Source organism: Aphelocoma coerulescens, chromosome 3 (genome assembly GCF_041296385.1).
Source record: "Aphelocoma coerulescens isolate FSJ_1873_10779 chromosome 3, UR_Acoe_1.0, whole genome shotgun sequence".
NCBI lineage: Eukaryota > Metazoa > Chordata > Aves > Passeriformes > Corvidae > Aphelocoma > Aphelocoma coerulescens.
Window position 1 is genome coordinate 47,605,584 of NC_091016.1, and position 14,180 is coordinate 47,619,763.

A 14,180-nucleotide genomic window follows, 5' to 3' on the forward strand; every position below is an offset into this window, starting at 1 on the left:
AAAAACTCCACTACAAATAGGAAGAAAAAAATTAACAGGCTATATACAACTGCTGCTGCATTAGAAAAATACTTACAGCTCAATTTCTTTATAAATATGTGGAGGCAGTGTACAGTGCATGAGGTTTTGCCACTCTTCAGCTGTACAAACACTATGGTAGGATAGCTTCTCCATCGTTACACGGTAAATACACTCTGAATGACGAATTCTGTGGTACATCTGAGAAAGAGAAGTCATGCATGAATGTGGAATTTTAATAAAGAAAAAAATTATTTCCCATATTCAAGTACTGATTATTAAAATACACATCTGCAAAAATTATAGTGCTTTTGGCTGTACAACTTCACACATTAGAAAAGCGACAGATTACACTGAATTCAGTACTTCTGGAAAACTAGGCCTTCTATCACATCATTCTGATCTACTCACTCAGGTAAATATCTAAGGCTCAGCTGACTTTTCACTGCATGTGAGCTCTCCCAAGGAAAAGAATCAAAGTTCAGGAGTCAGAAACAGAGCTAAGTCCCCTGCAAAATTCTAACAGACAGAAAACCTATACCAGGGCACAGTTCATATTTTCTGCCACTGTATGAATTCTATTAATTAGTACAAATTACTGCTGTCTATGCTCAGTAAAAGGTATGTGAGATGTTCATCATACCTACATTATTATTCAGTATGAAAAATAAGTTCAGTTAATTACTGAGAGGTTCAGACTGTTGTTGCAGACATGGCATGGTTTGCAAACATGTGGGGACATAGCAATGTACTAGTAAAACGATCCTCTGGAGCAGTGCACCCTGCATGGTAACATTCACCATCTAAAAAGAGTGAACTTACACACAACTGAGTGTGCATAGTCCCAAGTGTAATTTATATGCAGGCCATTCTACCTGCCTTGACCCACGTGAAACAACTTGAAGTAACTGGTAATAAAATTTGCTGCCCCACTGTACCAATAGCACAATATTGGTAAAATTACTTAATGTAAATCACCAGGCTTGACTGGCTTTGCATTGTATCTTACCTCCCATGAATATATAACACAGTTTTTCTGCATTGTCTTTTTATTGAATTTATTGCATTTTTATACTTGTATAGTAATGATCATTACATTGCTAATTTTTCCTACAGGAATAGTAAATTTTGAGATGATGAAGAGTTTGAAGACAAAAATAGCCATCCACTCTTATCTAGAAGCATGGATAATTATAAGTATATACCACAGCATTTAAGTGTAAAAATTGATCTTTAAGTATTAAGCATATGGAATTGAGAGAATATATGGCATCTCCATTCCCCAGTTAAATTTATAAAATACAATCTGAATTTATAAAATAAATAATAGCCATACTTTCTAGTGAAAAAGGGAAAATAGATATCATTCACATTTCAGAGCTTGCTCTCTCAGTTTAGCTACACAAAATAGATATATCCAGAGTATGGTTATTTCAAATGAAATCCCTGTCATCCTCTTAAAATGGAAGTATTCACCAAGGAATTCAATGTTATTTCAATGAAACAAACTTACGAATAATTTCAATAATCTGTAACACCAAAATACTTAAGTATTCTCATTATAACTTACAAAATTGTAAATAGGACTTACATTAGCACAGTGTAAGGCTAAAGCACAAAAGACTGCAAACATTTTAAAGTTGTTCTCATCAGTTTTAGAGAAGGCACTTCCACTTATTTTGTTCACCATCTGCACAACACCTATTACACTTCCTCGGCTGACAATAGGCATGCACAGGATATTTCTGGTTGTGTAGCCTGTGTAGAGGTCTACTTCTCTGGAGAGCCATGAAGGAGAAAGAAAAAAAAGAAAAAAGTTAATATCAGTTGGTATCTATTCCTTGATTCTCACAAATGTTGATGTACACTATACTGAATCGTTTTAAAGCAGACCTAATTAGTACCTGAAACAATTTCACCTCCAAAACCCTCAAATATTTCTATCTACTGTATCATACTTAGAAAGAACTTTTTAATCCATTAATAGCCATTTGCAAGACAAAGAATCAATATTGCCTCAAACACAGAGTTAAAAAACATTCAGGTATTCTTAGACATGTTATTTGGTAGTTTACTGTTTTTTCTACCCTGCAACTAATGAGATTGCAGGGAGACTAATAATGAAAATCAGCAATAATCTAACTATATTTTCCCCCATTATATTAATATTTGATAAAATAATACTATTTATTTGTACCTTAAAATTATCTCTGATGGCTAAAGCATTTAAATAAATATCCAAAAGTTGCCTCCTCATCAGAGGACCACAGCTCCATGAATGCATCTGAATATGAAATTTAAGTAGTAATTTAATGTAAAAGGTTTGATGATCTATCTTCCCTTCCAATGAACAACACCCTACCTGTTAAAGCGTGGGTCTGCATAGGCATCAGGGATATTAAGGACTTCTCCTGTTCTTGCCACTTGACCAGCTATTCCTTTTTCTATAGAAAATCTGGAGAAAATAAAAATGTGTATTAGTGAAAATACGGAAAACACATTTTTCCAGTGGAGTCTGTCTTGGGCACAGTAATGGGTGTTCCCAACCAGCATCATTTTCTTGCTTTGAGGAGAAAAATCTTACAAAAACTAGTAGTACATAACAAAATAAAAAAGCACATCCTAACAGATACTTTCTGAAAACATTTTATATAGCTATATAGTTTAATACAAAACATGCCATAACATGACCATTTTAGTGACAAAAATTCAAAATCTTCAATAACCCAGGGAGTTATCCCTAACAAATATAACATTTGTACAGAACCTGAGACTTGTGTTTACATTTAAAAGGTATTTATTTTATTATGACTTTTACATATTCATTGTTTCTTTAGACACAACAAAGGCAACATGGAACTTGTTTCTTTGGGTGGGATGTGTGTGTATATTTGATAACAACATTTTGGAAAAAGACCAGTGGAAAATTCATAGCTAAACATTATATGCATTTGCCATGTAGAGTTTGGAATGACTAGCTTGTTTCTTGACAATCAAACAATGCCATGGTACTAACTGCATCCCTTAATCACCACAAGGAAGTTAACCACAACAAGTATATTCCTAAATTGTATCAGAAAAATCCATACATCTGTCTTGTGAGTAAATAATTTTCAATATTTAGACATAAAGTAGTTATGACATACAAGCAGAAGATAATTTATGGAGAAAACCATGTAGAAAGAATCATATGTGGAACGCTTTGAAGTCTAAATGTACTCTGATAGTACCCTGATGTCTGATATTGAAGTTAGTGATAAAGCTGTCAGGATTTCATCCTGCACACCTGACTTTGAGTTAGATTTTTCTGTTGCTTCTTATGATACGTACATCACACAAACTTAAGACTCCTTCCTGATTACTCATTCAGTGCCACTTTTTTACAGATATTTAAGTTGCACTTCACTTTCAGTATACAGTACCTGTGAAATGGCTCACACCCTTGCACTTAGAATCAACATTTCAATAACATACAGAAAAGACAGAAAGATATAAGCAAGAAAAACAATTATCAAGAAGGAGTAGGAAAGTGCATGTTAAAGCAGGCCAGCTTCTTTAATTTACACCACCTCCTTGCTTGTCAGTACGCAAATTGCACCAATTTTGACTCCTTCCATTCTCACTCACACAATGGTAAGTGGGAGTAAGTTTGTCTAAAGAAGTTTTAGTGAAGACATGAATCACATCTCATATTGGCCCAGAACTTTAAAAGTATAAGGAGGAAATGAAAAAAGTTCTGATAAAAATCAACGCTGAATATTTTAGGAAAAATTTAGTACAGGATATTTAGTCACACACTTCTTTCTTTTAAGAAGCTGAAAATCTGAAACCTGTGTGCCTTTGAAAATCTTAGTCTGGATCTGTTAGGGATTGATAATTTTTGAAAAGTGAAAAGCACTATATTTACTTTGTTGTTTAGCCTCTTTCATTAAAAAAAGTTCCTAAGTGTAAAAATTAGGTACCTGTGACATGAAGCAGAAACACACATAAATTTTAGTCAGGGAATCCTGTGTAGTCATTACCAGACAATATATATTTTCAAATTCACCACTTCAAGCATTGTTCAGTATCACAATTCATTAAAAGTTTGAAAATCTAAATTCACATGAGAAAAGTAAAATTAAATTACTGAACTTGAAATCTTCAAAACCAATGACCAATCCATACTCAAGTCTACATTTGCCTAATCCATCCATAAGAAGTGCAAATTGTGATTTCCTTGCTTTGGATGTGCTTGAATCACACAAATTTTAATTCCTTTTGGGAACACTCTTGGGAAAAAACGTCCCAAACTGGCAGACTATGGATTAGGTGCACTATTACCTGCACCTTTACCTACCTCAGAACACCTCTGTTTTTTTCCCAACATGATTTCCAAAAGGACCGCCTCCGGAAGACGGCATTTCCAGGAGTGACGTTATAGCTTCAGAGACGCTGTTTCGATGGCACTGCAATGTCATTCCCAGAAGTACTACCTTCTGGAGGCGGGTCCTGGTGGGAATGATATCACAGTATGACAAGTATTGTCAGGGTACCTGCAGATAGGCACAGAAACTGGGTAACAAAATGCCTGCACATCCATAGTTATAATGAAACTGCACTCTTCTGTTAGCTATTCTTACCTTATTTCTTTGGTCTTCTTGAAGACAGGTTTTCCATCATTTTCTTCTCCAATATCAAAAAGGTCTGAATACAGCTCCTTATTTTTGTGGTCAACCTGGAAGAGTGCACACCTATCTGCATTCACCAGGTTTTTTGCATATATCTACAGACAAAAAACAAAACTAGTGTTAACATTCATGAGTTGGATTATCTCCAGTCATTTACCCGATAAAAACATACCTCCCTGTACAATAAAAGTTTTGAGAAGCTATCCAGTATGGAAATCAGTTTGAAGGAGCAATCTTTTATGATACAATTCAAAAGTAAAATCTTGAATTCAATATTTTTTTTTGTAAATTAGAGTGTTCACTTTGAGAAATACAGGAATATCTTCAGAGACTTGAAAGTTTCCTAAAAGAAAATAGGCTCTCCTACTTAATTGTTTTTCAAGGCTTTTCAAAGCGGTACCTTTCCTCCCTCTATGTTTAGATGCTATTCATCTTTACTTGATTTTAAATAAATAAGTTAGAACAATACCTAAGAACAATGTTGTCTTTTTGCCTTTGTCTTCAATTCAAATATATTGGTATTTAATATTCACCAAAGACAGACAAAACGGAGAGGGTAATGTTTGCTTCTAAAAAGCTAAGTGTGCCTGTAACACCTAACAATGAACAAATGATCCTTGTGGGTCCCTTCCAAGTGAGAAATATTCTGTGACCCTGTGATTCTGTCGTTAGAGGTATCACTATGGGTTGACCTAGGCAGAGGGTTAGGAAATGGCTGCACCCTCCTGATGTCAGGGACAGTACTTGCACAAGAGGTGAGACTTAGAAATTCTGCATGAACTAACCAAAGCCCAAAGGTACCAGCCACAGCCAAAGAAGTACCACAGTACAGGAACAGACTCGCATGGTCTCTATCTTACTTTGAACCAACTAGTTTTATCTTAGCAAAAACAACTCCCAGGACCACTGATTGTCAGAACAGAATCTTGTCCTGGGAACAGAACAGCTCTTCACTATTTCTCACACATACAATAGTCTTTCTGAGAAAAAGAGGAAAGAGTAAGACAAAAATCAAACAACGATCACTATGTAAACTTAAGATGGCAATATGCAGACACAAGAACCGGCTCTATCCAATTCAGATAGGTCTCCTATGTTTCTTATCTGCTCAGAAGGTACAATAACTGCATGGCATATGATCTGAGGTGGATCTCTCTCCACCTGATATATAACACCTACCTAGTCATTCATCTACAGAAAGAGGTTAACAAAATCTTGGTATACGATGCATGCAGTTGGCATGTCTTACGGATTCACAAGACTTCCATATGGATCATCTCCCCCCCACCCCTTGTCTCTTGTCTTTAAAAAATGAAAACAAAACCATAAAGTATTTCATTTCATACTAATGCAGGTGGAAAAAGGTTAGACCTTGCAGAAAAAAACCCATATGAAATGAAAAATCATTAGCTGAGAGACTCTAGTTCTATGTCATATGAGGGGAACTGAACAGATACCATCTAGCCCAACTCCAGAACATGGAGGGCCCTCCCATACAGACAGAATCTGTGTCCAGGAAGATTCTGTTGTCTTCTACCTCATTTACTCCATCAGAGCAGTAGAAAGTCAGGGAGACTGCAATCTAAGAGGTAAGATTTGTGCAATTTTCCCCCCTTTGAGCATTAAGAAATTTAAAGATGTCAACCACCTGGACTGCTTATTCATTTGCTCAAAAGAGAGTGAATAGAAACTGCCAAAAGGACAAGGGGTCCAGTAAGTGCTTCTATTCAGATACTGTATCAGATTTCTTTATAAAATCAACAACACAGTGTTGATTTTATACAATTAATCTTTCGTGGTTTAATGCATATGACTCAAGAACTTACCTTGGTCATGACTCATGCTTTTCAAAAATGATTACTTAAACAGTACTAATTGAGAAATACTTACTGGGATGAGAGAGTTTTACTTCTCTAAATCCCTTGCTCAAATCCTGACCAGTAGTTGAAGAGGATTATCAGTACAAAAAGTATGTTCTGCACTGTCAATGGGGAAGCCAGGGACCATGTTTTGCATAAGCCGCTTGTAACTACTCAAGCATATTGGCAAGAACTTGAACTTTTACTTCCCTTCCTTGCATTTGCATCCAAAACCACCCTTATACTACTAGCTTTGCTGAGAGATTTTGATGAAAATAAAAATTAAAAGAATGGAAAGAAACAGCCATATTTTTTTCTTTGGTATTGCAGGAACAAATCAAACCATAAGTGCAATTACCAAAGGTTGAAGTAGTGAGGTGAAACTGAGTTCTGATCTTTTATCACACTGAGACACAGAATAAGCCACATAATGATAAAATCACACTCCCATAAAATGGCAATAAATGTACAAACACATAATTCAGTTAATTGGCTCAAGAAAGACAACAGCCATAGCTTAAAAGGAAGCTGAGTATGAAACATCACACAGGTTAAAATACAGAATCATGATGCAGCCAAATGTAGGAAAAGACGATGAAAGAGTAAGCATATTTTACTGCCAATTGTGTTTTCCACCAGATCTCTATTCACAGTGAAGAAGAGGGAAGAATATCAATATTTGTTCTCAATGCCATATGTTATGTTATACAGCTCTTTTAAATGCTAAGCTATTTTTAAGCAGTTCATTTAAATTGGAAAAGCCAATGTGCAGAAATGTGTCCTATGTGCAGAATTCTTGACTGTGTTCTAACTAGAATAACACAAACACTGCAGAATATTTTCCATTACTAATTCACGTTTCTAAATAAAACCACTTTAATGTTGTTTGCATTCTAACTTCGCTGTCTTTGAATAGTCTATCTATGAATATCACTTTGAAGACTGGGGCACGTATCAGAGTACTGTTGGAAAGTAACTTTTTGAATGTGCAAATTTTAAACAATGATATCACAGACCTGATTCAGATTTACACTTAGGAAAAAAAACCTGCAGAATTAAATCAATGAGCATAAAGCTAAAGAGCATTATTCACTTATCAAACACACAAAACATGTTCTAAACAGCTAGTACATGCGCACTTGTTAACACTATTCAGGAAATAATTCTGAATTGAAAATTGGTTTAGAAACTCATAAACTGCTTCTGAACAGTACTTTAATTCACTAATTAGTTATTTCAATGGGAAGAACTAACCACTTGGCTTTAGTGGTTTCTATGAAACATTGACTGACTGTAGCTCTAGTTATGGGCGTAGTTTTGCAACTACAGTTCAGCAATTGGAAAAAATATCCTAGGAGTAATGTTTGATCTCTATCCCTTGCTATAGACAGTAACTTCTTCAGTAGTGTTTTGCAGCATGTCACAAGTTGAATTTAGGAAGAAGGAATCAATATAACACACTGAAATGAAAAGAAAACCAGAAGCCTTTCTGTTACTATCAAACTTTCTCTGAAACACAGTAGTAACTACTTAGTTCAGAGACAGTCATATTTCATTCCTTATGAAAGCTGTGAATGGAAGTTGTTGCAACAATGAAAAATCAAGCTGTCCTTTGCCACCTTTTCTGTATAGACATGTTTACACTGTTTGTATTATTTTGTTCACTACAAACAGCTCATATATTTCAATGGCATAATGTCTTCAAGGGAAGGAGAATGAAGGGCTTTAATAACTACAACTAATAAACTTAGAAGTGAAAAAGACAACTTACCATTATATGTTCAAGTAGAGAATCTATTGCAACTATATTATCAAAATATGTTCTGCAGAGAAAGAGAAGTCAGTAAACATTGGCATTTAGTGAAATACTTCTCAAATGGGTGTCAGGGGCTCTTGTTTCACTACAGCTTAACATGGAGCCAGAAAAGGTGAGGACAAACCTTGCACCTTGAAAATCACTGAGTGGCTTGCTACAGCACAATGGAATTAAGAAACAGTCCTAGTTCTGTTCCCTTAAACCATTATTCTACAGAATTGAGAACATTCTTTATTATACATAGAATTTTCTCTGTAAAAAAAGGGAAAAACTACCAAATATTGCCTGCCGTGAGCTGAATGGGCTCCTGCTGAGCAACACCAAGAATGCATCAAAATGCTTTGGCACCTCTAACACACTGAAAATTTGAAAAGCAGAAGCAAAAAGGAAAAAGAAAAGTAGTAGAATACAAAAAAAAAAAAAATCCATTTCTTTCAAAATATCAAAATATCTCATTAGGTTTACCCATATTATGCACAGAGGGCATAATAAGAATAAAACATATTATGAATAAAACTATGTAGTGTGGCTAAACCCACATCATATTATCCAACCCTTAACACTAGTTGAAAGGCAACTATTTAAGAAACTCTTAATGGGTCTTCTCTATCAACACCGGTTGAAGTTGAAGAAAGGGAATGATCTTGTAACTTAAAAAATAAAAAAGAATCTCAGTTTCACACCAAAATGGTAACTGTTCAAGGACAGTCAAGAACACTGAAAGGTAAAGGTCAAACTTATTAGTAAAAGAAGTCTAAATCTTCCACATGCCAAGTCCTAATAGCCCTCGGATTACAATGTTCCCAGCAGACAAAAGGCATTGTCCCTTGGCCTTGAATATATACACAGCTCCGTTCTGTTAGGGGCTAGTGGGAAGGAGATATATAATGCACTAGTCTTACATTGCCAGGGACGTGAAGAGGTGGAGTACTGCATACCCTGCCCTTTCTAAAATGTTGCAGAACATGGAGACATTGAACACTAACAATTTCCCCACTGAACAGGAAATTCTCCTTCCATGTTAGCAAAGGTACAGACCACTTCTAAGAGGAAACTAATTATTTTCTTGCTGATACAAGTATTTGTCTACATAAAGTTCATAAAGATATTATTAAATGATATCCCAGTTTTGTGCCTTAAAACACAGGCTTTATTTTTTTGTGAAACTAAAAAACTCTAGCAATTGATAATGCTGTATGAGAATTATTTTCTTATAGAAAGGCATAATAAATATTTGCAGTATTTATTGTCATTTTTATCTTAAAAATGTAAAACAATTACAAAGTTCTTTAAAACAATCTCAATACTATGTCAGTCCAAGAATAAATTGCCAGTCCATAATCTGGGTATATTAACATAATTTTTTTGGTAAACTACTTCACTACGGATGTTAGCAACATCAAAGCACTCTGGAAAGGAACATAATGGTGCAAGACTCGGTAAGAGTGCCCTTTGGGAGGCATGCTCTGAATTATGCTGAAATTTAAAAAAAGGTCATCCTGAGGAAAAAAGCTGGGAAAAACATCTGGATACAACCAGCTTGCCCTCCTTGCAAGGGGCAGACTCCTCCCTGTGGTTTATTACTCTCCATTCCAGCTGGGTCAACTTGGCTGCCTACATTCCTGAGCAATGGCATAGGAATCTTGGACATCCTCTAATCTCATCAGTTTGAGAATTGTTCGTCAAGACCCACAGAAGTGTTTGTAGCAAAAATCCGAGCCATCTCATTTTTCCACCGTATCATCAGTACTTTGTGATGCACTTTGGAATTCTTTTATTAACTAGTTTCATAAAACACTGTTAAGCACCCCAGACTGATTTGCCAAAAGTACAGCCCTGGTTTATCTTTTAGTTTATTGGTTATCTTTGCTATTTAAAGTTCCTAGTAGCAATGGCAAACAAAGAGATGAAGGAACAGCAGATCACCTAAGACACTAAACTGCTTTTGCAAGTGTAAACTCAAGCTTTCACACTCTTTCCATGCTTTCAAATTAATCTTGCCTCATAGTGACAAGAAATTAAAAGCAAACATATTACATGCAGTAAAAGTTTTTGAAAATTAAAACAGCCTTCAGAAAATGCAGGGGAAGAACAATCATGTGGCAGCCCTGATTCTTCAAGGATTTAACTCTGAAGTCCCTATATGTATGCATACATGTGTGCATGTCAAAAAAATTGATGGGGGGAGATTAGGGGAAGCTGAAGCACACCAACTAACTTTCTGTAAAGTCCTTTCAAGCCTTCTAAAATTGCCATGAGACACCAAGCCTATCTGTCACTTCTCAAAAGATGGCCACACTTAACTCTGAAGAAGAGGTGGAAGAAAAGGGGGGAAAAAAAATCCATGCAAAAAAACACAAGCAATAAAGAAATTCTGTAAGGCAAAAAGGAATGTCACATTTTCTTCTGCACCATCACCACAAAAAATTTTGAAAGGTATATACTGCTGCCATCCATATCACTTGTTCTTATCCCTATGCTGAAATTTGCCCACCCTCTGAAGTGTGCCTTTGCACCTACTTGTGAGCTACAGTGAGTAGCTTCCACTACTGCTATTGAGTGAACACAGGTAGATTGGAAGAGCCATCTTCCAAAGAAAAGCTCATCAAAAACTCATGAGATTATTTTGCAAATCACACTTACTTCGATACATCAAGCAAGAAGTCATTCAGTTCAGTCTGCTTGGCAAGGCCCCGGCACACCTGGAAGCACAGATCATAGAACCATTTGCTCCAGAACACTGATGTCAGAGGGAAACTGGAGTCCCATCCCTTTCATTTGTATGAAAAAAATACCAGTACGTGTGTGTGTGTGTGTGTGTGTGTGTGTATATGTGCTACAGCACTGTATAAAATTAAAAGCTGAATTTGTGTGCTGGGTTTCAATCTTAGCTATCTAGCTGCTGAGTTAAAACTGTGAAACACAAGTAAAATCTTTCCTAAGACTCAGTGAAAGCTGTTGGTTGCTATACTTGTTCATGCTGTCTCAAAGGCTGTCACTGAATGTGGTTATGAAATGAACATTTCCTTATCCAGACCCTCAGATCTTCTGAGAATGTCAAATACTTTGTTTCCCTTCTTCCTTACCACACTTTTACCACTTTTTTCCAGTCTGCAAAGTAGCATATAGACACAACATCAGGCAAGTTTAACTAAGCTAAGCAGCAGATGATATATGCTCAACTTTGGGAGAAATCAGCATGAATATGAATACAAAAAATAGTATGCATACTTCTTTTTAGAAGCAAAATATTAGATGAAGCAAAGCTTTCAACTGTATTTTTACTTCACTTATTCGCATACTCTGTATCTGAGGCACAATTGTACATCTGTATATTACTAGAGCAAGCACAGAGGCCAAAAAAAGAAAACAAGCCTCTACTGCTTTTACATTTTTACACTCACAAAAATATCACTTTAAACTAGTGATATCTTTCATCTGTGCAATGCAGATACAAAAGGCCAGATCAAAACCCTTGCATTCTTCTCATGCAAAAAAACTTGGGAAGAGCAAGCCTTCTGCTTAGAAGAAGGAAGAGAAATAAAAATGATCAATGAACAAGCTTGAACTTAACTTTACATGTTGTGTTTTGTTAGATGTGAAAGATTTCTCAGTTAAGGAGAGAATAATTCTTACACAGGTGAAGCTACAAGTGCATGCAATTGCAATTCTACTAGTGTACAATAGTCTGTGCCAGCTTATTCTTCCTAGATGTGAGTGCCCACCCCAAAGTCAGTGACTTCCAGCACCGAGGCAGCAAACATCAGAGCCTAGAAGAAAAAAGCAGGAAGCTTTCTGTGCATCTTCTGACAAGGGTAGACACCCTGAAAAAAAGAATGCCATGAATTTCCTTCTGGGAGTTGACAGAAGAATCTATTTTAGCATCTTCTCTGAGTTGATAGAATATATTTCGTTTCAGTGTTACCATCTTCTGCTAGCTGAAGTAACAAAACCTATTAGGAAAGCTGCTGGGGTTTGCCAGAGCAGCTTGACACTGTGTGAAGCTCCATTAGGCACCCAGCTAGGGACAGCATGAGGCATCCTTAGTGGCTGTAGTTACAGGACCATGAAGCAGCTAGTGAGGATGGCTTAAAATAGGCTTTGCTAGCAACACCTCATAATTTCAAACTGAATACCAAAGCAGGAGGAAAGCAACCAGTTTGCACAGCAGTTGCCTTTCCACAAGAAAAAAAAAAAAAAAAGAAACAACCCTTCAAAATTGTCATGATAAATCCACTTTAGTCATTATTTATCTACTTTGTTCAAGTATCTTTCAGTGTTTGTTATTTGATCCATGATTGCAAGTGAGGAAAACTAGTCCAATGAACACCAAAAATGTTAGCATATTTTTCCAGGTTCAAGGAAGGGGCCTTAATCAATGCTTTAGCAGTGACCGCTACTTAATGTGATCACAATCCATGCTTCTACTAAACAAGTTCAGGAAGACAAGTTACACAGTGAAAAAATTAAAAACCACTCACACTTACTTGTACTTGATGTATTGCTACTGAAGCCCATGCAAGATTTGCTGTTGCAACCTGCAACAAAAGAAGAAACTCTCTCTGGAGTAACCTTGAAAAGTGCACATTGGTTACATGCTTCTTTTTTCTCTGTCTACCTGCTAAGTAAATTGACTGAACTGTTTTAGGCAGGCAGTAACAATTTGTGGGAAGACAGTTATTTTGTGTAAGTCTCAGTGTATTTTTGAGTGTTTCAATTTTAGAGCTTACCAATGCTCTTCAGAAGCAGAATTGGGCACCCATCAGCTCAGAAATACAACATCAAAACAAACATACCATAAGCTGAGGGCTTTAAAAATTATACTGCTGAAAAGCATTTTCCATAGAAATAAAATATGCCTTAACATGTTTCTGGGGCTGTATTTTTCTTTTCTTCAGCAATAGCTACTTCCAGCTGTAAACAGGCACAGCTTCTCTCATTACTGTTTTGGTGGCAGAAGAACCAGACCTGATCCCTCAGCTCAAGACTAGTTTGAAGTATGACAGTTTCCAGGCAACATTTCAAACAAATGTCATGTAAACTGCAGCTAACTATGATGTGCTGCCATGAATAATCTCCTGTCCTTGAAGCACAGGAGCTTTATAGGAACACAGGGAATGGAAGCACAAGAGGTCAGCTTTTGCATAGCTTCCTAAGGTATTTTTTTATAATTTTACATTTTTAAACAGAACATTTTGCACACATTTCATAAAAATTGCTAATATATCCAAAGGCTTTCTGAAACCTGAAAATGAAAAGAATGCTTTAGAACACTCAGAAAGTGACCTTTTAAATATTTTTAATTTACTAATAAAATACTTTCATTTAGCAGCCAGTCTTTTCCAAGTAGAGCATTCATGGACTTTAGCTACAGAAGGTATTTCAGATAACATAAAACATTCATATTTTCACAAAGCAGTGCATGTCTGAAACCTATCTGAATTGTAGATTGATCAATGTAATAGGACAATTTAAAAAATTAAATACATTGTGTGTAGGCTGCAGAATTAATGAAGCCTGGATTTGCATGAATGCCTGTTCTTTGTTCTCTGAGCAGGGACACTGGCACCACCATGCTAATCTAGTCCCCTACCCTGACCTCTACCCCTACCAGTGAAAAAATACAAGGTGTGACAACAAGCTGAAGTGACATTGACTACCCAAATAATATACACATGGTAAACATCAAATGAATGCTAGGGTACTTACTGATAAACAAAATATACACTTGAAAAATACTGCTGCTGTTTTCCTGCTTTGGGAGGACTAGTTTTAGTATCTCTTGCCTGAATATTTTCTGTCCTTTTCATGCATATA

General features: G+C 36.0%; 1 protein-coding gene across 15 annotated transcripts in view; it reads right to left on the bottom strand.

The window, feature by feature from the left end:
• PDE10A (phosphodiesterase 10A) overlaps positions 1-14,180 on the bottom strand; it is a 390,743-nt gene that overhangs the window by 27,270 nt on the left and 349,293 nt on the right. For all 15 annotated transcript variants that reach the window (XM_069010130.1, XM_069010126.1, XM_069010134.1 and 12 more), the window contains 7 exons: positions 12,851-12,901; positions 11,007-11,065; positions 8,319-8,370; positions 4,641-4,783; positions 2,381-2,473; positions 1,610-1,796; positions 77-219 (listed from right to left, as the gene is read on the bottom strand). In XM_069010130.1, coding sequence (XP_068866231.1) covers positions 77-219; positions 1,610-1,796; positions 2,381-2,473; positions 4,641-4,783; positions 8,319-8,370; positions 11,007-11,065; positions 12,851-12,901 — 728 coding nt within the window. The remainder of the gene's footprint in view (positions 1-76; positions 220-1,609; positions 1,797-2,380; positions 2,474-4,640; positions 4,784-8,318; positions 8,371-11,006; positions 11,066-12,850; positions 12,902-14,180) is intronic.